The following is a 25,911-nucleotide window of genomic DNA, read 5'->3' on the forward strand; positions in this document are numbered from 1 at the left end:
TAATATACACAGTGTCTTGGTTCTATACCCATGATGGATCGGGCTGACCAGAGTAATATACACAGTGTCTTGGTTCTATACCCATGATGGATGGTGCTGACCAGAGTAATATACACAGTGTCTTGGTTCTATACCCATGATGGATCGGGCTGACCAGAGTAATATACACAGTGTCTTGGTTCTATACCCATGATGGATCGGGCTGACCAGAGTAATATACACATTGTCTTGGTTCTACTTAAAGTATTCACACCCCTTGACTTTTTCCACATTTTGTTGTTACAGTCTGAATTTTAAATGTAGATTTTTTTTTTGTTGTCACTGGCCTACACACAATACCAAAGTGGAGTGATGTTTATCAAACATTTTTCCAAATGAATAAAAATGAAAATCTGAAATGTCTTTATTCAATAAGTATTCAACCCCAAATAAGTTCAGCAGTAAAAATGTGTTTAACAAGTCACATAATAAGTTGCATGGACTCACTCTGTGTGCAATAATAGTGTTTGACTGTGGGGGTCCCTCAGTCGAGCAGTGCCTTTTAAACACAGATTCAACCACAAAGACCAGGGAGGTTTTCAAATGACTCACAACGAAGGGCACCGATTGGTAGATCGGAAAGCAAAATCCTAGAGGAAAACCTGATTCAGTCTGTTTTCCACCAGACACTGGGAGATTAATTCACCTTTCAGCAGGACAATAACCTAAAACACAAGGCCAAATCTACACTGGAGTTGCTGACCAAGACGACATTGAATGTTCCTGAGTGGCCAAGTTACAGTTTTGACTTAAATCTACTTGAAAATCTATGGCAAGGCCTGGAAATGGTTGTCTAGCAATGATCAACAATAAATTTGACAGAGCTTGAAGAATTTTAAAAAGAATAATGGGCAAATGTTGTACAATCCATGTGTGGAAAGATCTAAGAGACTTAGCAGAAAGTAATTACTGCCAAAATATTGACTTGGGTGTGACTACTGTATCCTGAACAGAATAATAAACGCAACATGCAACAATTTCAAATATTTTACTAACTCAATTTAAATAATTTCATTAGGACCTCATCTATGGATTTCACATGACTGGGCAAGCCTGGGAGGGCATAGCCACTGAGCCAGGCCCAGCCAATCAGAATTAGTTTCTCCTCACAAAGGGCTTTATTAGAGACAAATACTCCTCAGCACCCCCCCCCCCCCCCCTCAGACGATGTAGAAGGTGGATATGGAGGTCCTGGGCTGGCGAGGTCTGCGGTTGTGAGGCCGTGTGGACGTACTGCCAAATTCTCAAAAATGGAGGCGGCTTATGGTTTAGGAAATGAACATTAAAATCTCTGGCAACAGCTCTGGTGGACCTTCCTGCAGTCTGCATGCCAATTGCACGCTCCCTCAAAACTTGAGACATCTGTGGCATTGTGTTGTGGGACTAAATTGCACATTTTAAAGTGGCCTTTTATTGTCCCCAGTACAAGGTGCACCTATGTAATGATCATGCTGTTTAATCAACCTCTTTATATGCCACAGCTGTCAGGTGGATATTATCTTGGCAAAGGAGAAATGCTCACTAACAGGGATGTAACCAAATTTGTGCACAACATTTGAGAGAAATAAGCTTTTTTGTGTGTATGGAAAATATCTTATTTTTTAAATATATTTTTAATTTTTTTTCAGCTCATGAAACATGGAACCAACACAACATGTTGCGTTTATATTTTTGATCTGTATAAATTAGATTTCTGTCATTGTGTGGGGTATAGTATTTGTGAAAAAATAATGGAATCCATTTTGAATTCAGGCGGTAACAAAACAAAATGTGGAATAAGTCCAGCGGTATGAATACTTTCTGATGGCTCTGTAGCTCCACTCTCTGGGGCTGTGGTAGTGCACAAGCCCTTTGGGACTGTATTTGTGTAGTTGTGTTGTCCTGCAGTAGTTGTGACCGTATTTGTGTAGTTGTGTTGTCCTGCAGTAGGTGTGACTGTAGTTGTGTTGTCCTGCAGTAGGTGTGACTGTAGTTGTGTTGTCCTGCAGTAGGTGTGACTGTAGTTCTGTTGTCCTGCAGTAGTTGTGACCGTATTTGTGTAGTTGTGTTGTCCTGCAGTAGTTGTGACTGTAGTTGTGTTGTCCTGCAGTAGGTGTGACTGTAGTTCTGTTGTCCTGCAGTAGGTGTGACTGTAGTTCTGTTGTCCTGCAGTAGTTGTGACCGTATTTGTGTAGTTGTGTTGTCCTGCAGTAGTTGTGACTGTAGTTGTGTTGTCCTGCAGTAGGTGTGACTGTAGATGTGTTGTCCTGCAGTAGTTGTGGCTGTAGTTGTTGTCCTGCAGTAGGTGTGACTGTAGTTGTGTTGTCCTGCAGTAGGTGTGACTGTAGTTCTGTTGTCCTGCAGTAGTTGTGACTGTAGATGTGTTGTCCTGCAGTAGTTGTGACTGTAGTTGTGTTGTCCTGCAGTAGTTGTGACTGTAGTTCTGTTGTCCTGCAGTAGGTGTGACTGTAGTTCTGTTGTCCTGCAGTAGGTGTGACTGTAGTTGTTGTCCTGCAGTAGGTGTGACTGTAGTTGTGTTGTCCTGCAGTAGGTGTGACTGTAGTTGTGTTGTCCTGCAGTAGTTGTGACTGTAGTTGTGTTGTCCTGCAGTAGGTGTGACTGTAGTTGTGTTGTCCTGCAGTAGTTGTGACTGTAGTTGTGTTGTCCTGCAGTAGGTGTGACTGTAGTTGTGTTGTCCTGCAGTAGGTGTGACTGTAGTTGTGTTGTCCTGCAGTAGGTGTGACTGTAGTTGTGTTGTCCTGCAGTAGGTGTGACTGTAGTTGTTGTCCTGCAGTAGGTGTGACTGTAGTTGTTGTCCTGCAGTAGGTGTGACTGTAGTTGTGTTGTCCTGCAGTAGGTGTGACTGTAGTTGTGTTGTCCTGCAGTAGGTGTGACTGTAGTTGTGTTGTCCTGCAGTAGGTGTGACTGTAGTTGTGTTGTCCTGCAGTAGGTGTGACTGTAGTTGTGTTGTCCTGCAGTAGGTGTGACTGTAGTTGTGTTGTCCTGCAGTAGTTGTGACTGTAGTTGTGTTGTCCTGCAGTAGGTGTGACTGTAGTTGTGTTGTCCTGCAGTAGGTGTGACTGTAGTTGTGTTGTCCTGCAGTAGTTGTGACTGTAGTTGTGTTGTCCTGCAGTAGTTGTGACTGTAGTTGTGTTGTCCTGCAGTAGGTGTGACTGTAGTTCTGTTGTCCTGCAGTAGGTGTGACTGTAGTTGTGTTGTCCTGCAGTAGGTGTGACTGTAGTTGTGTTGTCCTGCAGTAGTTGTGACTGTAGTTGTTGTCCTGCAGTAGTTGTGACTGTAGTTGTGTTGTCCTGCAGTAGGTGTGACTGTAGTTGTGTTGTCCTGCAGTAGTTGTGACTGTAGTTGTGTTGTCCTGCAGTAGTTGTGACTGTAGTTGTGTTGTCCTGCAGTAGGTGTGACTGTAGTTGTGTTGTCCTGCAGTAGTTGTGACTGTAGATGTGTTGTCCTGCAGTAGTTGTGACTGTAGTTGTGTTGTCCTGCAGTAGGTGTGACTGTAGTTGTGTTGTCCTGCAGTAGGTGTGACTGTAGTTGTGTTGTCCTGCAGTAGGTGTGACTGTAGTTGTGTTGTCCTGCAGTAGTTGTGACTGTAGTTGTGTTGTCCTGCAGTAGTTGTGGCTGTAGTTGTTGTCCTGCAGTAGTTGTGACTGTAGTTCTGTTGTCCTGCAGTAGGTGTGACTGTAGTTGTGTTGTCCTGCAGTAGGTGTGACTGTAGTTGTTGTCCTGCAGTAGGTGTGACTGTAGTTGTTGTCCTGCAGTAGGTGTGACTGTAGTTGTGTTGTCCTGCAGTAGGTGTGACTGTAGTTGTGTTGTCCTGCAGTAGGTGTGACTGTAGTTGTGTTGTCCTGCAGTAGGTGTGACTGTAGTTGTTGTCCTGCAGTAGGTGTGACTGTAGTTGTTGTCCTGCAGTAGGTGTGACTGTAGTTGTTGTCCTGCAGTAGGTGTGACTGTAGTTGTGTTGTCCTGCAGTAGGTGTGACTGTAGTTGTGTTGTCCTGCAGTAGTTGTGACTGTAGTTGTGTTGTCCTGCAGTAGGTGTGACTGTAGTTCTGTTGTCCTGCAGTAGGTGTGACTGTAGTTCTGTTGTCCTGCAGTAGTTGTGACTGTAGTTGTTGTCCTGCAGTAGGTGTGACTGTAGTTGTGTTGTCCTGCAGTAGGTGTGACTGTAGTTCTGTTGTCCTGCAGTAGGTGTGACTGTAGTTGTGTTGTCCTGCAGTAGGTGTGACTGTAGTTGTGTTGTCCTGCAGTAGGTGTGACTGTAGTTGTGTTGTCCTGCAGTAGGTGTGACTGTAGATGTGTTGTCCTGCAGTAGGTGTGACTGTAGTTGTGTTGTCCTGCAGTAGGTGTGACTGTAGTTGTGTTGTCCTGCAGTAGGTGTGACTGTAGTTGTGTTGTCCTGCAGTAGGTGTGACTGTAGTTGTGTTGTCCTGCAGTAGTTGTGACTGTAGTTGTGTTGTCCTGCAGTAGGTGTGACTGTAGTTGTGTTGTCCTGCAGTAGTTGTGACTGTAGTTGTGTTGTCCTGCAGTAGGTGTGACTGTAGTTGTGTTGTCCTGCAGTAGTTGTGACTGTAGTTGTGTTGTCCTGCAGTAGGTGTGACTGTAGTTGTGTTGTCCTGCAGTAGGTGTGACTGTAGTTGTGTTGTCCTGCAGTAGTTGTGACTGTAGTTGTGTTGTCCTGCAGTAGGTGTGACTGTAGTTGTGTTGTCCTGCAGTAGGTGTGACTGTAGTTGTGTTGTCCTGCAGTAGGTGTGACTGTAGTTGTGTTGTCCTGCAGTAGGTGTGACTGTATTTGTGACTGTAGTTGTGTTGTCCTGCAGTAGGTGTGACTGTAGTTGTGTTGTCCTGCAGTAGTTGTGACTGTATTTGTGACTGTAGTTGTGTTGTCCTGCAGTAGGTGTAACTGTAGTTGTGTTGTCCTGCAGTAGGTGTGACTGTAGTTGTGTTGTCCTGCAGTAGTTGTGACTGTATTTGTGACTGTAGTTGTGTTGTCCTGCAGTAGGTGTAACTGTAGTTGTGTTGTCCTGCAGTAGTTGTGACTGTAGTTGTGTTGTCCTGCAGTAGTTGTGACTGTATTTGTGACTGTAGTTGTGTTGTCCTGCAGTAGGTGTGACTGTAGTTCTGTTGTCCTGCAGTAGTTGTGACTGTAGTTGTGTTGTCCTGCAGTAGGTGTAACTGTAGTTGTGTTGTCCTGCAGTAGGTGTGACTGTAGTTGTGTTGTCCTGCAGTAGGTGTGACTGTAGTTGTGTTGTCCTGCAGTAGGTGTGACTGTAGTTGTGTTGTCCTGCAGTAGTTGTGACTGTAGTTGTGTTGTCCTGCAGTGCTGGAAAGAAAGCAGCTGAGAGGTCAAACTAATGCTCAGAGGAAGAGAGCGGAGAAGGAGAGGAGAGCAAAGGGAAAACCACTTCAGAGAGACCAGCTGAAGAACGTTTTGGCAGACAACGATGACAGCTCCTCTACCACCACAGAGACCTCCAACCCTGATGTAGAGGCCAGCAACAAAGAGGTAGACCGAGAGAGAGAGAGTGACGTGCACACACACACACACCACACGCAGACTTAAAACAGGACGGTATAGAGAGAATGTCTCGTTCTTCTGTCTGTTTAGGAACCAGTGAAGAAGAAGGTGTTATAGGGAGAATAAATGTCTCGTTCTTCTGTTTGTTTAGGAACCAGTGAAGAAGAAGGTGTTATAGGGAGAATAAATGTCTGGTTCTTCTGTCTGTTTAGGAACCAGTGAAGAAGAAGGTGTTATAGGGAGAATAAATGTCTGGTTCTTCTGTCTGTTTAGGAACCAGTGAAGAAGAAGGTGTTATAGGGAGAATAAATGTCTGGTTCTTCTGTTTGTTTAGGAACCAGTGAAGAAGAAGGTGTTATAGGGAGAATAAATGTCTCGTTCTTCTGTTTGTTTAGGAACCAGTGAAGAAGAAGGTGTTATAGGGAGAATAAATGTCTGGTTCTTCTGTCTGTTTAGGAACCCGTGAAGAAGAAGGGCAGAACAGCAGTGACTCTGGAGAAAGAGGAAACCAAACCCCAAAACAACAAGCGACAAACCAACCCAAAGGATCAGTCTAGTTCCCTGGAGCTCCCCTACAGCACAGCCCTGGAGAACAAACAGCGCAAGACCTTCATCCACTCTGCTCTCACCACCGCCCCTAAAACTAGGACTCTGCACAAACCCAGACCTGGGTCTCTCTCCCATCTCAACTCGTCTGATTGTTCTGGACTTGGTAATGGAGACATGTTGTTATTTTTACACTGGTGCTTCTTAAGTCCCGTCACTGTTTTTGCTGCTCCTGAACGTGATCTTTAATGGTTTAGGAGAAACAGCAAAACAGTGAAGGGATTCCCTTTTGTTCTTTATGTTGGATCTTCTCTTTGTCCAATTCCTCTTATGTGCATTAGGGTTCGGGTCAGAGTCCGCGCTCGCCCTCGGCGCCAGAGTCCGCGCTCGCCCTCGGCGCCAGAGTCCGCGCTCGCCCTCGGCGCCAGAGTCCGCGCTCGCCCTCGGCGCCAGAGTCCGCGCTCGCCCTCGGCGCCAGAGTCCGCGCTCGCCCTCGGCGCCAGAGTCCGCGCTCGCCCTCGGCGCCAGAGTCCGCGCTCGCCCTCGGCGCCAGAGTCCGCGCTCGCCCTCGGCGCCAGAGTCCGCGCTCGCCCTCGGCGCCAGAGTCCGCGCTCGCCCTCGGCGCCAGAGTCCGCGCTCGCCCTCGGCGCCAGAGTCCGCGCTCGCCCTCGGCGCCAGAGTCCGCGCTCGCCCTCGGCGCCAGAGTCCGCGCTCGCCCTCGGCGCCAGAGTCCGCGCTCGCCCTCGGCGCCAGAGTCCGCGCTCGCCCTCGGCCCTAGCCCATTACACCTCCATCCATTCTCTCGTCTAAATGTTCTGTTAGGCTGTTATCTGAGACGGGTGGTTCCCTTTCTCTCTCTGCCCCCCAGTGCCTTGTGGGAAGCTGGAGGATTCTTGTCCGTTTCCCGTGGTGAAGCGGTTGTCCAACGTCTCTGTTTCAGAGCTGGGTCACAGCAGCGGCTCCGAGGGAGAGAAGGAGTTCGCTGCTACTGAATGGGACCTCCCACTGCTCACCAAAACCACCAACCGTAGGTCACTTATCTACCTTAACCAATGTGTGTCCAAAATGGCACCCTACTCCCTATATAGTGCACTCCTTTAGACCAGAGCCCTATTTCCTATATAGTGGACTACTTTAGACCAGAGTCCTATTCCCTATATAGTGGACTACTTTAGACCAGAGTCCTATTCCCTATATAGTGGACTACTTTAGACCAGAGCCCTATTTCCTATATAGTGGACTACTTTAGACCAGAGTCCTATTCCCTATATAGTGGACTACTTTAGACCAGAGTCCTATGTAGGGATTGGGGTGCCATCTGGGACGCAGGCCTGGGTTGGCGTACTCTTCATTTCAGTTAAGTCAATTCAGGGAGTAAACTGAAATTCATCACTGTTACTCTATTGGTGCAGAAAACCCCCTGTTCAGATATATCTGGGGTAATATAAGACGCCTGTCATCTGAGAACCGTTACTGAGAAGGGGTAATATAAGACGCCTGTCATCTGAGAACCGTTACTGAGAAGGGGTAATATAAGACGCCTGTCATCTGAGAACCGTTACTGAGAAGATCATGTTGATGGTTTTGGCAGATTAATTAGATAATAGAGGTCCTAGAATCAATCCCTGTGGGACACCACATTCACTACTGCCTCCTCTCTCTCTCTCCTGTCTCTCCACTTCCCTGTGGAACACCACATTCACTACTGCCTCCTCTCTCTCCTGTCTCTCCACTTCCCTGTGGAACACCACATTCACTACTGCCTCCTCTCTCTCCACTTCCCTGTGGAACACCACATTCACTACTGCCTCCTCTCTCTCCTGTCTCTCCACTTCCCTGTGGAACACCACATTCACTACTGCCTCCTCTCTCTCCTGTCTCTCCACTTCCCTGTGGAACACCACATTCACTACTGCCTCCTCTCTCCTGTCTCTCCACTTCCCTGTGGAACACCACATTCACTACTGCCTCCTCTCTCTCCTGTCTCTCCACTTCCCTGTGGAACACCACATTCACTACTGCCTCCTCTCTCTCCTGTCTCTCCACTTCCCCGTGGAACACCACATTCACTACTGCCTCCTCTCTCCTGTCTCTCCACTTCCCTGTGGAACACCACATTCACTACTGCCTCCTCGTCTCTCTCCTGTCTCTCCACTTCCCTGTGGAACACCACATTCACTACTGCCTCCTCGTCTCTCTCCTGTCTCTCCACTTCCCTGTGGAACACCACATTCACTACTGCCTCCTCTCTCTCCTGTCTCTCCACTTCCCTGTGGAACACCACATTCACTACTGCCTCCTCTCTCTCCACTTCCCTGTGGAACACCACATTCACTACTGCCTCCTCTCTCTCCTGTCTCTCCACTTCCCCGTGGAACACCACATTCACTACTTCCTCCTCTCTCTCCTGTCTCTCCACTTCCCCGTGGAACACCACATTCACTACTTCCTCCTCTCTCTCCTGTCTCTCCACTTCCCTGTGGAACACCACATTCACTACTGCCTCCTCGTCTCTCTCCTGTCTCTCCACTTCCCTGTGGAACACCACATTCACTACTGCCTCCTCGTCTCTCTCCTGTCTCTCCACTTCCCTGTGGAACACCACATTCACTACTGCCTCCTCTCTCCTGTCTCTCCACTTCCCTGTGGAACACCACATTCACTACTGCCTCCTCTCTCTCCACTTCCCCGTGGAACACCACATTCACTACTGCCTCCTGTCTCTCCACTTCCCTGTGGAACACCACATTCACTACTGCCTCCTCTCTCTCCTGTCTCTCCACTTCCCTGTGGAACACCACATTCACTACTGCCTCCTCTCTCTCCTGTCTCTCCACTTCCCTGTGGAACACCACATTTACTACTGCCTCCTCTTTCTCCTGTCTCTCCACTTCCCTGTGGAACACCACATTCACTACTGCCTCCTCTCTCTCCACTTCCCTGTGGGACACCATATTCACTACTGCCTCCTCTCTCTCCACTTCCCTGTGGAACACCACATTCACTACTGCCTCCTGTCTCTCCACTTCCCTGTGGAACACCACATTCACTACTGCCTCCTCGTCTCTCTCCTGTCTCTCCACTTCCCCGTGGAACACCACATTCACTACTGCCTCCTCTCTCTCCTGTCTCTCCACTTCCCCGTGGAACACCACATTCACTACTGCCTCCTCTCTCTCCTGTCTCTCCACTTCCCTGTGGAACACCACATTCACTACTGCCTCCTCTCTCTCCTGTCTCTCCACTTCCCTGTGGAACACCACATTCACTACTGCCTCCTGTCTCTCCACTTCCCTGTGGAACACCACATTCACTACTGCCTCCTCTCTCTCCTGTCTCTCCACTTCCCTGTGGAACACCACATTCACTACTGCCTCCTCTCTCTCCACTTCCCTGTGGAACACCACATTCACTACTGCCTCCTCTCTCTCCTGTCTCTCCACTTCCCTGTGGAACACCACATTCACTACTGCCTCCTCTCTCTCCTGTCTCTCCACTTCCCTGTGGAACACCACATTCACTACTGCCTCCTCTCTCCTGTCTCTCCACTTCCCTGTGGAACACCACATTCACTACTGCCTCCTCTCTCTCCTGTCTCTCCACTTCCCTGTGGAACACCACATTCACTACTGCCTCCTCTCTCTCCTGTCTCTCCACTTCCCCGTGGAACACCACATTCACTACTGCCTCCTCTCTCCTGTCTCTCCACTTCCCTGTGGAACACCACATTCACTACTGCCTCCTCGTCTCTCTCCTGTCTCTCCACTTCCCTGTGGAACACCACATTCACTACTGCCTCCTCGTCTCTCTCCTGTCTCTCCACTTCCCTGTGGAACACCACATTCACTACTGCCTCCTCTCTCTCCTGTCTCTCCACTTCCCTGTGGAACACCACATTCACTACTGCCTCCTCTCTCTCCACTTCCCTGTGGAACACCACATTCACTACTGCCTCCTCTCTCTCCTGTCTCTCCACTTCCCCGTGGAACACCACATTCACTACTTCCTCCTCTCTCTCCTGTCTCTCCACTTCCCCGTGGAACACCACATTCACTACTTCCTCCTCTCTCTCCTGTCTCTCCACTTCCCTGTGGAACACCACATTCACTACTGCCTCCTCGTCTCTCTCCTGTCTCTCCACTTCCCTGTGGAACACCACATTCACTACTGCCTCCTCGTCTCTCTCCTGTCTCTCCACTTCCCTGTGGAACACCACATTCACTACTGCCTCCTCTCTCCTGTCTCTCCACTTCCCTGTGGAACACCACATTCACTACTGCCTCCTCTCTCTCCACTTCCCCGTGGAACACCACATTCACTACTGCCTCCTGTCTCTCCACTTCCCTGTGGAACACCACATTCACTACTGCCTCCTCTCTCTCCTGTCTCTCCACTTCCCTGTGGAACACCACATTCACTACTGCCTCCTCTCTCTCCTGTCTCTCCACTTCCCTGTGGAACACCACATTTACTACTGCCTCCTCTTTCTCCTGTCTCTCCACTTCCCTGTGGAACACCACATTCACTACTGCCTCCTCTCTCTCCACTTCCCTGTGGGACACCATATTCACTACTGCCTCCTCTCTCTCCACTTCCCTGTGGAACACCACATTCACTACTGCCTCCTGTCTCTCCACTTCCCTGTGGAACACCACATTCACTACTGCCTCCTCGTCTCTCTCCTGTCTCTCCACTTCCCCGTGGAACACCACATTCACTACTGCCTCCTCTCTCTCCTGTCTCTCCACTTCCCCGTGGAACACCACATTCACTACTGCCTCCTCTCTCTCCTGTCTCTCCACTTCCCTGTGGAACACCACATTCACTACTGCCTCCTCTCTCTCCTGTCTCTCCACTTCCCTGTGGAACACCACATTCACTACTGCCTCCTGTCTCTCCACTTCCCCGTCGAACACCACATTCACTACTGCCTCCTCTCTCCTGTCTCTCCACTTCCCTGTGGAACACCACATTCACTACTGCCTCCTCTCTCCTGTCTCTCCACTTCCCTGTGGAACACCACATTCACTACTGCCTCCTCTTTCTCCTGTCTCTCCACTTCCCTGTGGAACACCACATTCACTACTGCCTCCTCTCTCCTGTCTCTCCACTTCCCTGTGGAACACCACATTCACTACTGCCTCCTGTCTCTCCACTTCCCTGTGGAACACCACATTGACTACTGCCTCCTGTCTCTCCACTTCCCTGTGGAACACCACATTCACTACTGCCTCCTCTCTCTCCTGTCTCTCCACTTCCCTGTGGAACACCACATTCACTACTGCCTCCTCTCTCTCCTGTCTCTCCACTTCCCTGTGGAACACCACATTCACTACTGCCTCCTGTCTCTCCACTTCCCTGTGGAACACCACATTCACTACCTCCTCCTCTCTCTCCTGTCTCTCCACTTCCCTGTGGAACACCACATTCACTACTGCCTCCTCTCTCTCCTGTCTCTCCACTTCCCTGTGGAACACCACATTCACTACTGCCTCCTCTCTCTCCTGTCTCTCCACTTCCCTGTGGAACACCACATTCACTACTGCCTCCTGTCTCTCCACTTCCCTGTGGAACACCACATTCACTACTGCCCCCTCTCTCTCCTGTCTCTCCACTTCCCTGTGGAACACCACATTCACTACTGCCCCCTCTCTCTCCTGTCTCTCCACTTCCCCGTGGAACACCACATTCACTACTGCCTCCTGTCTCTCCACTTCCCTGTGGAACACCACATTCACTACTGCCTCCTGTCTCTCCACTTCCCTGTGGAACACCACATTCACTACTGCCTCCTCTCTCTCCTGTCTCTCCACTTCCCCGTGGAACACCACATTCACTACTTCCTCCTCTCTCTCCTGTCTCTCCACTTCCCCGTGGAACACCACATTCACTACTGCCTCCTCTCTCCTGTCTCTCCACTTCCCTGTGGAACACCACATTCACTACTGCCTCCTCGTCTCTCTCCTGTCTCTCCACTTCCCTGTGGAACACCACATTCACTACTGTCTCCTCTCTCTCCTGTCTCTCCACTTCCCTGTGGAACACCACATTCACTACTGCCTCCTCTCTCCTGTCTCTCCACTTCCCTGTGGAACACCACATTCACTACTGCCTCCTCTCTCTCCACTTCCCCGTGGAACACCACATTCACTACTGCCTCCTGTCTCTCCACTTCCCTGTGGAACACCACATTCACTACTGCCTCCTCTCTCTCCTATCTCTCCACTTCCCTGTGGAACACCACATTCACTACTGCCTCCTCTCTCTCCTGTCTCTCCACTTCCCTGTGGGACACCACATTTACTACTGCCTCCTCTTTCTCCTGTCTCTCCACTTCCCTGTGGAACACCACATTCACTACTGCCTCCTCTCTCTCCACTTCCCTGTGGGACACCATATTCACTACTGCCTCCTGTCTCTCCACTTCCCTGTGGAACACCACATTCACTACTGCCTCCTGTCTCTCCACTTCCCCGTGGAACACCACATTCACTACTGCCTCCTCTCTCTCCTGTCTCTCCACTTCCCTGTGGAACACCACATTCACTACTGCCTCCTCGTCTCTCTCCTGTCTCTCCACTTCCCCGTGGAACACCACATTCACTACTGCCTCCTCTCTCTCCTGTCTCTCCACTTCCCCGTGGAACACCACATTCACTACTGCCTCCTCCTCTCTCTCCTGTCTCTCCACTTCCCCGTGGAACACCACATTCACTACTGCCTCCTCTCTCTCCTGTCTCTCCACTTCCCTGTGGAACACCACATTCACTACTGCCTCCTCTCTCTCCTGTCTCTCCACTTCCCTGTGGAACACCACATTCACTACTGCCTCCTGTCTCTCCACTTCCCCGTGGAACACCACATTCACTACTGCCTCCTCTCTCCTGTCTCTCCACTTCCCTGTGGAACACCACATTCACTACTGCCTCCTCTCTCCTGTCTCTCCACTTCCCTGTGGAACACCACATTCACTACTGCCTCCTCTTTCTCCTGTCTCTCCACTTCCCTGTGGAACACCACATTCACTACTGCCTCCTCTCTCCTGTCTCTCCACTTCCCTGTGGAACACCACATTCACTACTGCCTCCTGTCTCTCCACTTCCCTGTGGAACACCACATTGACTACTGCCTCCTGTCTCTCCACTTCCCTGTGGAACACCACATTCACTACTGCCTCCTCTCTCTCCTGTCTCTCCACTTCCCTGTGGAACACCACATTCACTACTGCCTCCTCTCTCTCCTGTCTCTCCACTTCCCTGTGGAACACCACATTCACTACTGCCTCCTGTCTCTCCACTTCCCTGTGGAACACCACATTCACTACCTCCTCCTCTCTCTCCTGTCTCTCCACTTCCCTGTGGAACACCACATTCACTACTGCCTCCTCTCTCTCCTGTCTCTCCACTTCCCTGTGGAACACCACATTCACTACTGCCTCCTCTCTCTCCTGTCTCTCCACTTCCCTGTGGAACACCACATTCACTACTGCCTCCTGTCTCTCCACTTCCCTGTGGAACACCACATTCACTACTGCCCCCTCTCTCTCCTGTCTCTCCACTTCCCTGTGGAACACCACATTCACTACTGCCCCCTCTCTCTCCTGTCTCTCCACTTCCCCGTGGAACACCACATTCACTACTGCCTCCTCTCTCTCCACTTCCCTGTGGAACACCACATTCACTACTGCCTCCTCTCTCTCCTGTCTCTCCACTTCCCTGTGGAACACCACATTCACTACTGCCTCCTCTCTCTCCTGTCTCTCCACTTCCCCGTGGAACACCACATTCACTACTGCCTCCTCTCTCTCCTGTCTCTCCACTTCCCTGTGGAACACCACATTCACTACTGCCTCCTCTCTCTCCTGTCTCTCCACTTCCCTGTGGAACACCACATTCACTACTGCCTCCTCTCTCGCCTGTCTCTCCACTTCCCTGTGGAACACCACATTCACTACTGCCTCCTGTCTCTCCACTTCCCTGTGGAACACCACATTCACTACCTCCTCCTCTCTCTCCTGTCTCTCCACTTCCCTGTGGAACACCACATTCACTACTGCCTCCTCTCTCTCCTGTCTCCTCACTTCCCTGTGGAACACCACATTCACTACTGCCCCCTCTCTCTCCACTTCCCCGTGGAACACCACATTCACTACTGCCTCCTCTCTCTCCTGTCTCTCCACTTCCCTGTGGAACACCACATTCACTACTGCCTCCTCTCTCTCCTGTCTCTCCACTTCCCTGTGGAACACCACATTCACTACTGCCTCCTCTCTCTCCTGTCTCTCCACTTCCCCGTGGAACACCACATTCACTACTGCCTCCTCTCTCTCCTGTCTCTCCACTTCCCCGTGGAACACCACATTCACTACTGCCTCCTGTCTCTCCACTTCCCTGTGGAACACCACATTCACTACTGCCTCCTGTCTCTCCACTTCCCTGTGGAACACCACATTCACTACTGCCTCCTGTCTCTCCACTTCCCTGTGGAACACCCCATTCACTACTGCCTCCTCTCTCTCCTGTCTCTCCACTTCCCCGTGGAACACCACATTCACTACTGCCCCCTCTCTCTCCACTTCCCCGTGGAACACCACATTCACTACTGCCTCCTCTCTCTCCTGTCTCTCCACTTCCCTGTGGAACACCACATTCACTACTGCCTCCTCTCTCTCCTGTCTCTCCACTTCCCCGTGGAACACCACATTCACTACTCCCTCCTGTCTCTCCACTTCCCTGTGGAACACCACATTCACTACTGCCTCCTGTCTCTCCACTTCCCTGTGGAACACCACATTCACTACTGCCTCCTGTCTCTCCACTTCCCTGTGGAACACCACATTCACTACTGCCTCCTCTCTCTCCTGTCTCTCCACTTCCCTGTGGAACACCACATTCACTACTGCCTCCTGTCTCTCCACTTCCCTGTGGAACACCACATTCACTACTGCCTCCTCTCTCTCCTGTCTCTCCACTTCCCTGTGGAACACCACATTCACTACTGCCTCCTCTCTCTCCTGTCTCTCCACTTCCCCGTGGAACACCACATTCACTACTGCCTCCTCTCTCTCGCCTGTCTCTCCACTTCCCTGTGGAACACCACATTCACTACTGCCTCCTCTCTCTCTCCTCTCTCTCCACTTCCCTGTGGAACACCACATTCACTACTGCCTCCTCTCTCTCCTGTCTCTCCACTTCCCTGTGGAACACCACATTCACTACTGCCCCCTCTCTCTCTCCACTTCCCCGTGGAACACCACATTCACTACTGCCTCCTCTCTCTCCTGTCTCTCCACTTCCCTGTGGAACACCACATTCACTACTGCCCCCTCTCTCTCCTGTCTCTCCACTTCCCTGTGGAACACCACATTCACTACTGCCTCCTCTCTCTCCTGTCTCTCCACTTCCCTGTGGAACACCACATTCACTACTGCCCCCTCTCTCTCCTGTCTCTCCACTTCCCTGTGGAACACCACATTCACTACTGCCTCCTCTCTCACCTGTCTCTCCACTTCCCTGTGGAACACCACATTCACTACTGCCTCCTCTCTCTCCTGTCTCTCCACTTCCCCGTGGAACACCACATTCACTACTGCCTCCTCTCTCTCCTGTCTCTCCACTTCCCCGTGGAACACCACATTCACTACTGCCTCCTCTCTCCTGTCTCTCCACTTCCCTGTGGAACACCACATTCACTACTGCCTCCTGTCTCTCCTGTCTCTCCACTTCTCTGTGGAACACCACATTCACTACTGCCTCCTGTCTCTCCTGTCTCTCCACTTCCCTGTGGAACACCACATTCACTACTGCCTCCTCTCTCTCCACTTCCCTGTGGAACACCACATTCACTACTGCCTCCTCTCTCTCCTGTCTCTCCACTTCCCCGTGGAACACCACATTCACTACTTCCTCCTCTCTCTCCTGTCTCTCCACTTCCCCGTGGAACACCACATTCACTACTGCCTCCTCTCTCTCCTGTCTCTCCACTTCCCTGTGGAACACCACATTCACTACTGCCTCCTGTCTCTCCTGTCTCTCCACTTCTCTGTGGAACACCACATTCACTACTGCCTCCTGTCTCTCCTGTCTCTCCACTTCTCTGTGGAACACCACATTCACTACTGCCTCCTCTCTCTCCTGTCTCTCCACCCTGCAGATGCAGACAGTCTCCAGCAGATCTCCCTACAAACCATGAATGCAGACGCCTTCCTGAAGAGACCCATCTCAGCTAGGACCTACTCCCCTCCTTCCTACTCCCCCAGCCTAGTGACCAGGGGAACATACAGCCAAGTACTCAATGCCAATAGTGAGACCAACTTGAAGGCGGCACCAGGGAACAAGCTAGCTAATGTCACCTCTCTCCCGGGCAAGAATGGCAATCCTACTTTTGCAGCTGTGGCTGCGGGATACGACAGAAGCCCAGGTGAGCTACCATAGCAAATTGTCAACCCTCTGATACTTTTGTATTGACTAGATACAAGTTGTGACCATAGTGTGATGGTTTTCAAGTGGCAAGTTGTGACCATAGTGTGATGGTTTTCATGTGGCAAGTTGTGACCATAGTGTGATGGTTTTCAGGTGGCAAGTTGTGCCCATAGTGTGATGGTTTTCAGGTGGCAAGTTGTGCCCATAGTGTGATGGTTTTCAGGTGGCAAGTTGTGACCATAGTGTGATGGTTTTCAGGTGGCAAGTTGTGCCCATAGTGTGATGGTTTTCAGGTGGCAAGTTGTGCCCATAGTGTGATGGTTTTCAGGTGGCAAGTTGTGACCATAGTGTGATGGTTTTCAGGTGGCAGTGGCGCAGGTGAAAGAGCCCAAGGGAAGACTCGAGCTCCTTTGACCTCAGTGGAGAGTGACCGCTCAGACAGGTAACATGTCACTCTCTCCTGCGCCCGCTCTATCTCTCTCTCTCTCTCTCTCGCGCTTTCTCGCTCTGATTTCAAATAATCCATTCATATTCCCTCTATCTAGCTCAGGATTATGGTCTCCCATAGGATTCAACTCTGCCAACTCCTTCTCTGCATTTGGACCCAACAACTCTTTCAATCTGACAAGAGGTAAGGACTGTAATGTTGTCTCCAGTTAGGGGGCTTTATGTTGTCTCCAGTTAGGGGGCTTTATGTTGTCTCCAGCTAGGGGGCTTTATGTTGTCTCCAGTTAGGGGGCTTTATGTTGTCTCCAGCTAGGGGGCTTTATGTTGTCTCCAGTTAGGGGGCTTTGTTGTCTCCAGTTAGGGGGCTTTATGTTGTCTCCAGTTAGGGGGCTTTATGTTGTCTCCAGCTAGGGGGCTTTATGTTGTCTCCAGCTAGGGGGCTTTATGTTGTCTCCAGCTAGGGGGCTTTATGTTGTCTCCAGCTAGGGGGCTTTATGTTGTCTCCAGCTAGGGGGCTTTATGTTGTCTCCAGCTAGGGGGCTTTATGTTGTCTCCAGCTAGGGGGCTTTATGTTGTCTCCAGCTAGGGGGCTTTATGTTGTCTCCAGCTAGGGGGCTTTATGTTGTCTCCAGCTAGGGGGCTTTATGTTGTCTCCAGCTAGGGGGCTTTATGGTGGTGTCATGTTGTCTCCAGCTAGGGGGCTTTATGGTGGTGTCATGTTGTCTCCAGCTAGGGGGCTTTATGTTGTCTCCAGCTAGGGGGCTTTATGGTGGTGTCATGTTGTCTCCAGCTAGGGGGCTTTATGGTGGTGTCATGTTGTCTCCAGCTAGGGGGCTTTATGGTGGTGTCATGTTGTCTCCAGCTAGGGGGCTTTATGGTGGTGTCATGTTGTCTCCAGCTAGGGGGCTTTATGGTGGTGTCATGTTGTCTCCAGCTAGGGGGCTTTATGGTGGTGTCATGTCTCCAGCTAGGGGGCTTTATGGTGGTGTCATGTTGTCTCCAGCTAGGGGGCTTTATGGTGGTGTCATGTTGTCTCCAGCTAGGGGGCTTTATGGTGGTGTCATGTTGTCTCCAGCTAGGGGGCTTTATGTTGTCTCCAGCTAGGGGGCTTTATGGTGGTGTCATGTTGTCTCTAGCTAGGGGGCTTTATGGTGGTGTCATGTTGTCTCCAGTTAGGGGGCTTTATGGTGGTGTCATGTTGTCTCCAGCTAGGGGGCTTTATGGTGGTGTCATGTTGTCTCCAGCTAGGAGGCTTTATGTTGTCTCCAGCTAGGGGGCTTTATGGTGGTGTCATGTTGTCTCCAGCTAGGGGGCTTTATGGTGGTGTCATGTCTCCAGCTAGGGGGCTTTATGGTGGTGTCATGTTGTCTCCAGCTAGGGGGCTTTATGGCGGTGTCATGTTGTCTCCAGCTAGGGGGCTTTATGGCGGTGTCATGTTGTCTCCAGCTAGGGGGCTTTATGGCGGTGTCATGTTTCCAGCTAGGGGGCTTTATGGTGGTGTCATGTTGTCTCCAGCTAGGGGGCTTTATGGCGGTGTCATGTTGTCTCCAGCTAGGGGGCTTTATGGCGGTGTCATGTTGTCTCCAGCTAGGGGGCTTTATGGCGGTGTCATGTTGTCTCCAGCTAGGGGGCTTTATGGCGGTGTCATGTTGTCTCCAGCTAGGGGGCTTTATGGCGGTGTCATGTTGTCTCCAGCTAGGGGGCTTTATGGTGGTGTCATGTTGTCTCCAGCTAGGGGGCTTTATGGCGGTGTCATGTTGTCTCCAGCTAGGGGGCTTTATGTTGTCTCCAGCTAGGGGGCTTTATGGTGGTGTCATGTTGTCTCCAGCTAGGGGGCTTTATGGTGGTGTCATGTTGTCTCCAGCTAGGGGCTTTATGGTGGTGTCATGTTGTCTCCAGCTAGGGGGCTTTATGGTGGTGTCATGTCTCCAGCTAGGGGCTTTATGGTGGTGTCATGTTGTCTCCAGCTAGGGGGCTTTATGGTGGTGTCATGTTGTCTCCAGCTAGGGGGCTTTATGGTGGTGTCATGTTGTCTCCAGCTAGGGGGCTTTATGGTGGTGTCATGTTGTCTCCAGCTAGGGGGCTTTATGGTGGTGTCATGTTGTCTCCAGCTAGGGGGCTTTATGGTGGTGTCATGTTGTCTCCAGCTAGGGGGCTTTATGTTGTCTCCAGCTAGGGGGCTTTATGGTGGTGTCATGTTGTCTCCAGCTAGGGGGCTTTATGGTGGTGTCATGTTGTCTCCAGCTAGGGGGCTTTATGGTGGTGTCATGTTGTCTCCAGCTAGGGGGCTTTATGGTGGTGTCATGTTGTCTCCAGCTAGGGGGCTTTATGGTGGTGTCATGTTGTCTCCAGCTAGGGGGCTTTATGTTGTCTCCAGCTAGGGGGCTTTATGGTGGTGTCATGTTGTCTCCAGCTAGGGGGCTTTATGGTGGTGTCATGTTGTCTCCAGCTAGGGGGCTTTATGGTGGTGTCATGTTGTCTCCAGCTAGGGGGCTTTATGGTGGTGTCATGTTGTCTCCAGCTAGGGGGCTTTATGGTGGTGTCATGTTGTCTCCAGCTAGGGGGCTTTATGGTGGTGTCATGTTGTCTCCAGCTAGGGGGCTTTATGGTGGTGTCATGTTGTCTCCAGCTAGGGGGCTTTATGGTGGTGTCATGTTGTCTCCAGCTAGGGGGCTTTATGGTGGTGTCATGTTGTCTCCAGCTAGGGGGCTTTATGGTGGTGTCATGTTGTCTCCAGCTAGGGGCTTTATGGTGGTGTCATGTTGTCTCCAGCTAGGGGGCTTTATGGTGGTGTCATGTTGTCTCCAGCTAGGGGGCTTTATGGTGGTGTCATGTTGTCTCCAGCTAGGGGGCTTTATGGTGGTGTCATGTTGTCTCCAGCTAGGGGGCTTTATGGTGGTGTCATGTTGTCTCCAGCTAGGGGGCTTTATGGTGGTGTCATGTTGTCTCCAGCTAGGGGGCTTTATGGTGGTGTCATGTTGTCTCCAGCTAGGGGGCTTTATGGTGGTGTCATGTTGTCTCCAGCTAGGGGGCTTTATGGTGGTGTCATGTTGTCTCCAGCTAGGGGGCTTTATGGTGGTGTCATGTTGTCTCCAGCTAGGGGGCTTTATGGTGGTGTCATGTTGTCTCCAGCTAGGGGGCTTTATGGTGGTGTCATGTTGTCTCCAGCTAGGGGGCTTTATGGTGGTGTCATGTTGTCTCCAGCTAGGGGGCTTTATGGTGGTGTCATGTTGTCTCCAGCTAGGGGGCTTTATGTTGTCTCCAGCTAGGGGGCTTTATGTTGTCTCCAGCTAGGGGGCTTTATGGTGGTGTCATGTTGTCTCCAGCTAGGGGGCTTTATGGTGGTGTCATGTTGTCTCCAGCTAGGGGGCTTTATGGTGGTGTCATGTTGTCTCCAGCTAGGGGGCTTTATGGTGGTGTCATGTTGTCTCCAGCTAGGGGGCTTTATGGTGGTGTCATGTTGTCTCCAGCTAGGGGGCTTTATGGTGGTGTCATGTTGTCTCCAGCTAGGGGGCTTTATGGTGGTGTCATGTTGTCTCCAGCTAGGGGGCTTTATGGTGGTGTCATGTTGTCTCCAGCTAGGGGGCTTTATGGTGGTGTCATGTTGTCTCCAGCTAGGGGGCTTTATGGTGGTGTCATGTTGTCTCCAGCTAGGGGGCTTTATGGTGGTGTCATGTTGTCTCCAGCTAGGGGGCTTTATGGTGGTGTCATGTTGTCTCCAGCTAGGGGGCTTTATGGTGGTGTCATGTTGTCTCTAGTTAGGGGGCTTTATGGTGGTGTCATGTTGTCTCCAGTTAGGGGGCTTTATGGTGGTGTCATGTTGTCTCCAGCTAGGGGGCTTTATGGTGGTGTCATGTTGTCTCCAGCTAGGGGGCTTTATGGTGGTGTCATGTTGTCTCCAGCTAGGGGGCTTTATGGTGGTGTCATGTTGTCTCCAGCTAGGGGGCTTTATGGTGGTGTCATGTTGTCTCCAGCTAGGGGGCTTTATGGTGGTGTCATGTTGTCTCCAGCTAGGGGGCTTTATGGTGGTGTCATGTTGTCTCCAGCTAGGGGCTTTATGGTGGTGTCATGTTGTCTCCAGCTAGGGGGCTTTATGGTGGTGTCATGTTGTCTCCAGCTAGGGGCAGCCTACTACTTTTAGTTCTGTAATAAATTGAATCCATTACATTTGATGGTGCATTATAATTCGGCATGGTTAGAAATCCTGCAGTTATGGTGATGTAGTGGATCAATCCACATTAGACTATAGTGATCCAGACTGTGGTGGATCAATCCACATTAGAATGATCCGGACTTTCGTGGATCAATCCACATTAGAATGATCCGGACTGTAGTGGATCAATCCACATTAGAATGATCCGGACTGTAGTGGACCAATCCACATTAGAATGATCCAGACTGTAGTGGATCAATCCACATTTAAAATGATTCAGACTGTAGTGGATCAATCCACATTAGAATTATCTGGACTTTAGTGGATCAATCCACATTTAAAATGATTCAGACTGTAGTGGATCAATCCACATTAGAATGATCCAGACTTTAGTGGATCAATCCACATTAAAATGATCCGGACTTTAGTGGATCAATCCACATTTAAAATGATTCAGACTTTAGTGGATCAATCCACATAATTTTTTGCTAGTTTTAAAGGTGTGTTTTGTTCGTTTTCTAGTCTTCCGTGGGATGTCCTTCCCGAAGACATCCGAGCCTCAGCAGACCTTGCCTGAGTTGAGCTCTGCGTCCTCGTCTATCTGGGACGCCCCCAGCACCAGCAACCCCCTGCACTCCTGGCTCAGCAGCTCCTCCACTGGCCCCACCTCAGTAAGCCCTTAAATATACCATGTTATCATAATCAGACCCCCTCACAGTACCATCTTAACATATAATCACTGTGGTCAGACCCCCTCACAGTACCATCTTAACACTGTGGTCAGACCCCCTCACAGTACCATCTTAACACTGTGGTCAGACCACCTCACAGTACCATCTTAACACTGGTCAGACCCCCTCACAGTACCATCTTAACACTGTGGTCAGACCCCCTCACAGTACCATCTTAACACTGTGGTCAGACCACCTCACAGTACCATCTTAACATATAAACACTGTGGTCAGACCCCCTCACAGTACCATCTTAACATATAATCACTGTGGTCAGACCCCCTCACAGTACCATCTTAACACTGTGGTCAGACCCCCTCACAGTACCATCTTAACACTGGTCAGACCCCCTCACAGTACCATCTTAACACTGTGGTCAGACCCCCTCACAGTACCATCTTAACACTGTGGTCAGACCACTTCACAGTACCATCTTAACACTGTGGTCAGACCACCTCACAGTACCATCTTAACATATAACCACTGTGGTCAGACCCCCTCACAGTACCATCTTAACACTGTGGTCAGACCCCCTCACAGTACCATCTTAACACTGTGGTCAGACCCCCTCACAGTACCATCTTAACATATAAACACTGTGGTCAGACCCCCTCACAGTACCATCTTAACACTGTGGTCAGACCCCCTCACAGTACCATATAACCACTGTGGTCAGACCCCCTCACAGTACCATCTTAACACTGTGGTCAGACCCCCTCACAGTACCATCTTAACACTGTGGTCAGACCCCCTCACAGTACCATCTTAACATATAATCACTGTGGTCAGACCCCCTCACAGTACCATCTTAACACTGTGGTCAGACCCCCTCACAGTACCATATAACCACTGTGGTCAGACCCTCTCACAGTACCATCTTAACACTGTGGTCAGACCCCCTCACAGTACCATCTTAACACTGTGGTCAGACCACCTCACAGTACCATCTTAACATATAAACACTGTGGTCAGACCCCCTCACAGTACCATCTTAACATATAACCACTGTGGTCAGACCCCCTCACAGTACCATCTTAACACTGTGGTCAGACCACCTCACAGTACCATCTTAACACTGTGGTCAGACCCCCTCACAGTACCATCTTAACATATAAACACTGTGGTCAGACCCCCTCACAGTACCATCTTAACACTGTGGTCAGACCCCCTCACAGTACCATATAACCACTGTGGTCAGACCCCCTCACAGTACCATCTTAACACTGTGGTCAGACCCCCTCACAGTACCATCTTAACATATAACCACTGTGGTCAGACCCCCTCACAGTACCATCTTAACACTGTGGTCAGACCACCTCACAGTACCATCTTAACACTGTGGTCAGACCCCCTCACAGTACCATCTTAACATATAAACACTGTGGTCAGACCCCCTCACAGTACCATCTTAACACTGTGGTCAGACCACCTCACAGTACCATCTTAACACTGTGGTCAGACCCCCTCACAGTACCATCTTAACACTGTGGTCAGACCCCCTCACAGTACCATCTTAACACTGTGGTCAGACCCCCTCACAGTACCATCTTAACACTGTGGTCAGACCACCTCACAGTACCATCTTAACACTGTGGTCAGACCCCCTCACAGTACCATCTTAACACTGTGGTCAGACCCCCTCACTGTACCATCTTAACACTGTGGTCAGACCCCCTCACAGTACCATCTTAACACTGTGGTCAGACCACCTCACTGTACCATCTTAACACTGTGGTCAGACCACCTCACAGTACCATCTTAACACTGTGGTCAGACCACCTCACTGTACCATCTTAACACTGTGGTCAGACCCCCTCACAGTACCATCTTAACATATAATCACTGTGGTCAGACCACCTCACAGTACCATCTTAACACTGTGGTCAGACCACCTCACTGTACCATCTTAACACTGTGGTCAGACCACCTCACAGTACCATCTTAACACTGTGGTCAGACCCCCTCACAGTACCATCTTAACACTGTGGTCAGACCCCCTCACAGTACCATCTTAACATATAATCACTGTGGTCAGACCCCCTCACAGTACCATCTTAACACTGTGGTCAGACCCCCTCACAGTACCATCTTAACATATAATCACTGTGGTCAGACCCCCTCACAGTACCATCTTAACACTGTGGTCAGACCCCCTCACAGTACCATCTTAACATATAATCACTGTGGTCAGACCACCTCACAGTACCATCTTAACACTGTGGTCAGACCCCCTCACAGTACCATCTTAACACTGTGGTCAGACCACCTCACAGTACCATCTTAACACTGTGGTCAGACCACCTCACAGTACCATCTTAACACTGTGGTCAGACCCCCTCACAGTACCATCTTAACACTGTGGTCAGACCCCCTCACAGTACCATCTTAACACTGTGGTCAGACCACCTCACAGTACCATCTTAACACTGTGGTCAGACCACCTCACAGTACCATCTTAACACTGTGGTCAGACCCCCTCACAGTACCATCTTAACACTGTGGTCAGACCCCCTCACAGTACCATCTTAACACTGTGGTCAGACCACCTCACAGTACCATCTTAACATATAATCACTGTGGTCAGACCACCTCACAGTACCATCTTAACACTGTGGTCAGACCCCCTCACAGTACCATCTTAACATATAATCACTGTGGTCAGACCACCTCACAGTACCATCTTAACATATAATCACTAATCATTAATTATACTGATGTTCCCTCCTATACTAACGATCAATCTATTTAACCTCTCTTCAACAGCACCTGGTCCACTGCTACAAATCTATTCATAAGATTGATTGATGATATTTAGTCTTTCTGGTAACTTACAATAAATTTTCCAGTCCACCAGTAGTAAAAGCTTGATATTATTAGCCTATAGTGCTCTGGACAGAAGTAGTGGACTAGCTTTATATAGGTCAGATATTTTGAGACAAATAATGTCCTGTTTCTCCAGTCCATCCTGGGTAGCAGCAGGAACCCCTGGTCCACCAGCACCCCCTTTGGCGGCTCCATCTGGTCCACGAGTGGAGACACGGCACTACACTCCTTCACCACCACCTCCACCCTCCCGGACCTACCCAGCAGCACCCTGGGCCTGGCACCGGCCCCTCCCGCTGCCCCCACTGAGATGAGTCGTTCCTACGACCCCTGGAGGCCCATCCTCAGCAGCCACGGCTCAGAGCCCTGGTTCAACCACTGAGGAGTACTCACTCTTAGCCTGGTCCCAAAACCTGTTTCAGCTCGTGCCAACTCCAATGTTGTCTTTATCAAGCCAAACATGGCATGAAAATGATTGCCAAAGAGTTGGCGTATGCACAAACAGGCTGGAACTCAGGCTAACTCGCTCTCACAGATGCATACTCTTACCTGAATTATCACCTAAATTATGCATTCATGTAAATAGAATATTTACGTCAACTTATGTTATGTGAACAGATCTCTCTCTCTCTAAATCAGAAACATACCATGGTATCGGTTGTTAAACATTACTAATATACATCAAAACAAATAATTTTATTGACGATTCCCGTCTGGAAAAGGTTTACATGTAATTTGGTCAGCACTTTCTAACACAAACCAAAAACCCCTTTCCCATTTAGTTCACAGCAGTTAAATGCTTTTTTATTCAGAGGGGGAGAGAAAATACAGTCTTGATTTTAGATTCATTTTATAGTAACACCTCTAAATTTAAACGAGAAAGGATGGAATGTTTTTACCGACACAGGCCAGGGGATGTCTTTTGTCTGATTTGTTGTTCACTAGCTCTGGTCCAGGTCGCCGTAACACCCTGGACCAGAGCTAGGTTATGCTGCACTGTTGTGTTGGTCTGGTATGTGGCTCTGCTTTATGGTGCAATCAGCACGTTGTGTGTAGCAGACATATCAGTGTATTCAGAAAGTATTCAGACCCCTTCACTTTTTCAACATTTTGTTTACGTTACAGCCTTATTCTAAAATTGAATAAATATATGTTTTTTTTCCCCTCAATCTTCACACAATACCCCCATAATGACAAAGCTAATTTATAATAAAAGGTACTTTGTTGAAGAACCTTTGGC

At 49.9% G+C, this 25,911-nt stretch overlaps 1 protein-coding gene across 2 annotated transcripts; it reads left to right on the plus strand.

The window, feature by feature from the left end:
- Window positions 1-5,322: 5,322 nt before the first annotated feature.
- LOC120037795 (transmembrane protein 131-like) lies at window positions 5,323-25,798 on the plus strand. 2 transcript variants are annotated; one of them, XM_038983766.1, is made up of 8 exons: window positions 5,324-5,538; window positions 6,007-6,262; window positions 6,965-7,123; window positions 16,249-16,515; window positions 16,881-16,959; window positions 17,063-17,148; window positions 21,640-21,788; window positions 24,808-25,798. In XM_038983766.1, the coding sequence occupies exons 4-8, from the start codon at window positions 16,284-16,286 to the stop codon at window positions 25,051-25,053; spliced, it is 792 nt and encodes a 263-aa protein (XP_038839694.1). In that variant the 5' UTR covers window positions 5,324-5,538; window positions 6,007-6,262; window positions 6,965-7,123; window positions 16,249-16,283; the 3' UTR covers window positions 25,054-25,798. The 2 variants fall into 2 exon arrangements, with proteins under 2 accessions (XP_038839696.1, XP_038839694.1); XM_038983768.1 differs by lacking the exon at window positions 6,965-7,123 and having other exon boundaries at window positions 5,323-5,538.
- Window positions 25,799-25,911: the final 113 nt, after the last annotated feature.

The sequence above is a fragment of the Salvelinus namaycush genome, unplaced genomic scaffold (genome assembly GCF_016432855.1).
Source record: "Salvelinus namaycush isolate Seneca unplaced genomic scaffold, SaNama_1.0 Scaffold1878, whole genome shotgun sequence".
NCBI classification, from domain to species: domain Eukaryota; kingdom Metazoa; phylum Chordata; class Actinopteri; order Salmoniformes; family Salmonidae; genus Salvelinus; species Salvelinus namaycush.

Bases quoted from the DNA above. Each gene is read 5' to 3' on its own strand.
- LOC120037795 (XM_038983768.1), top strand. From the start codon at position 16,284: ATGAATGCAGACGCCTTCCTGAAGAGACCCATCTCAGCTAGGACCTAC. The intron at 16,516-16,880 runs GTGAGCTACCAT...GATGGTTTTCAG, and splicing joins GGGATACGACAGAAGCCCAG to GTGGCAGTGGCGCAGGTGAA. The intron at 16,960-17,062 runs GTAACATGTCAC...CCCTCTATCTAG, and splicing joins GAGAGTGACCGCTCAGACAG to CTCAGGATTATGGTCTCCCA.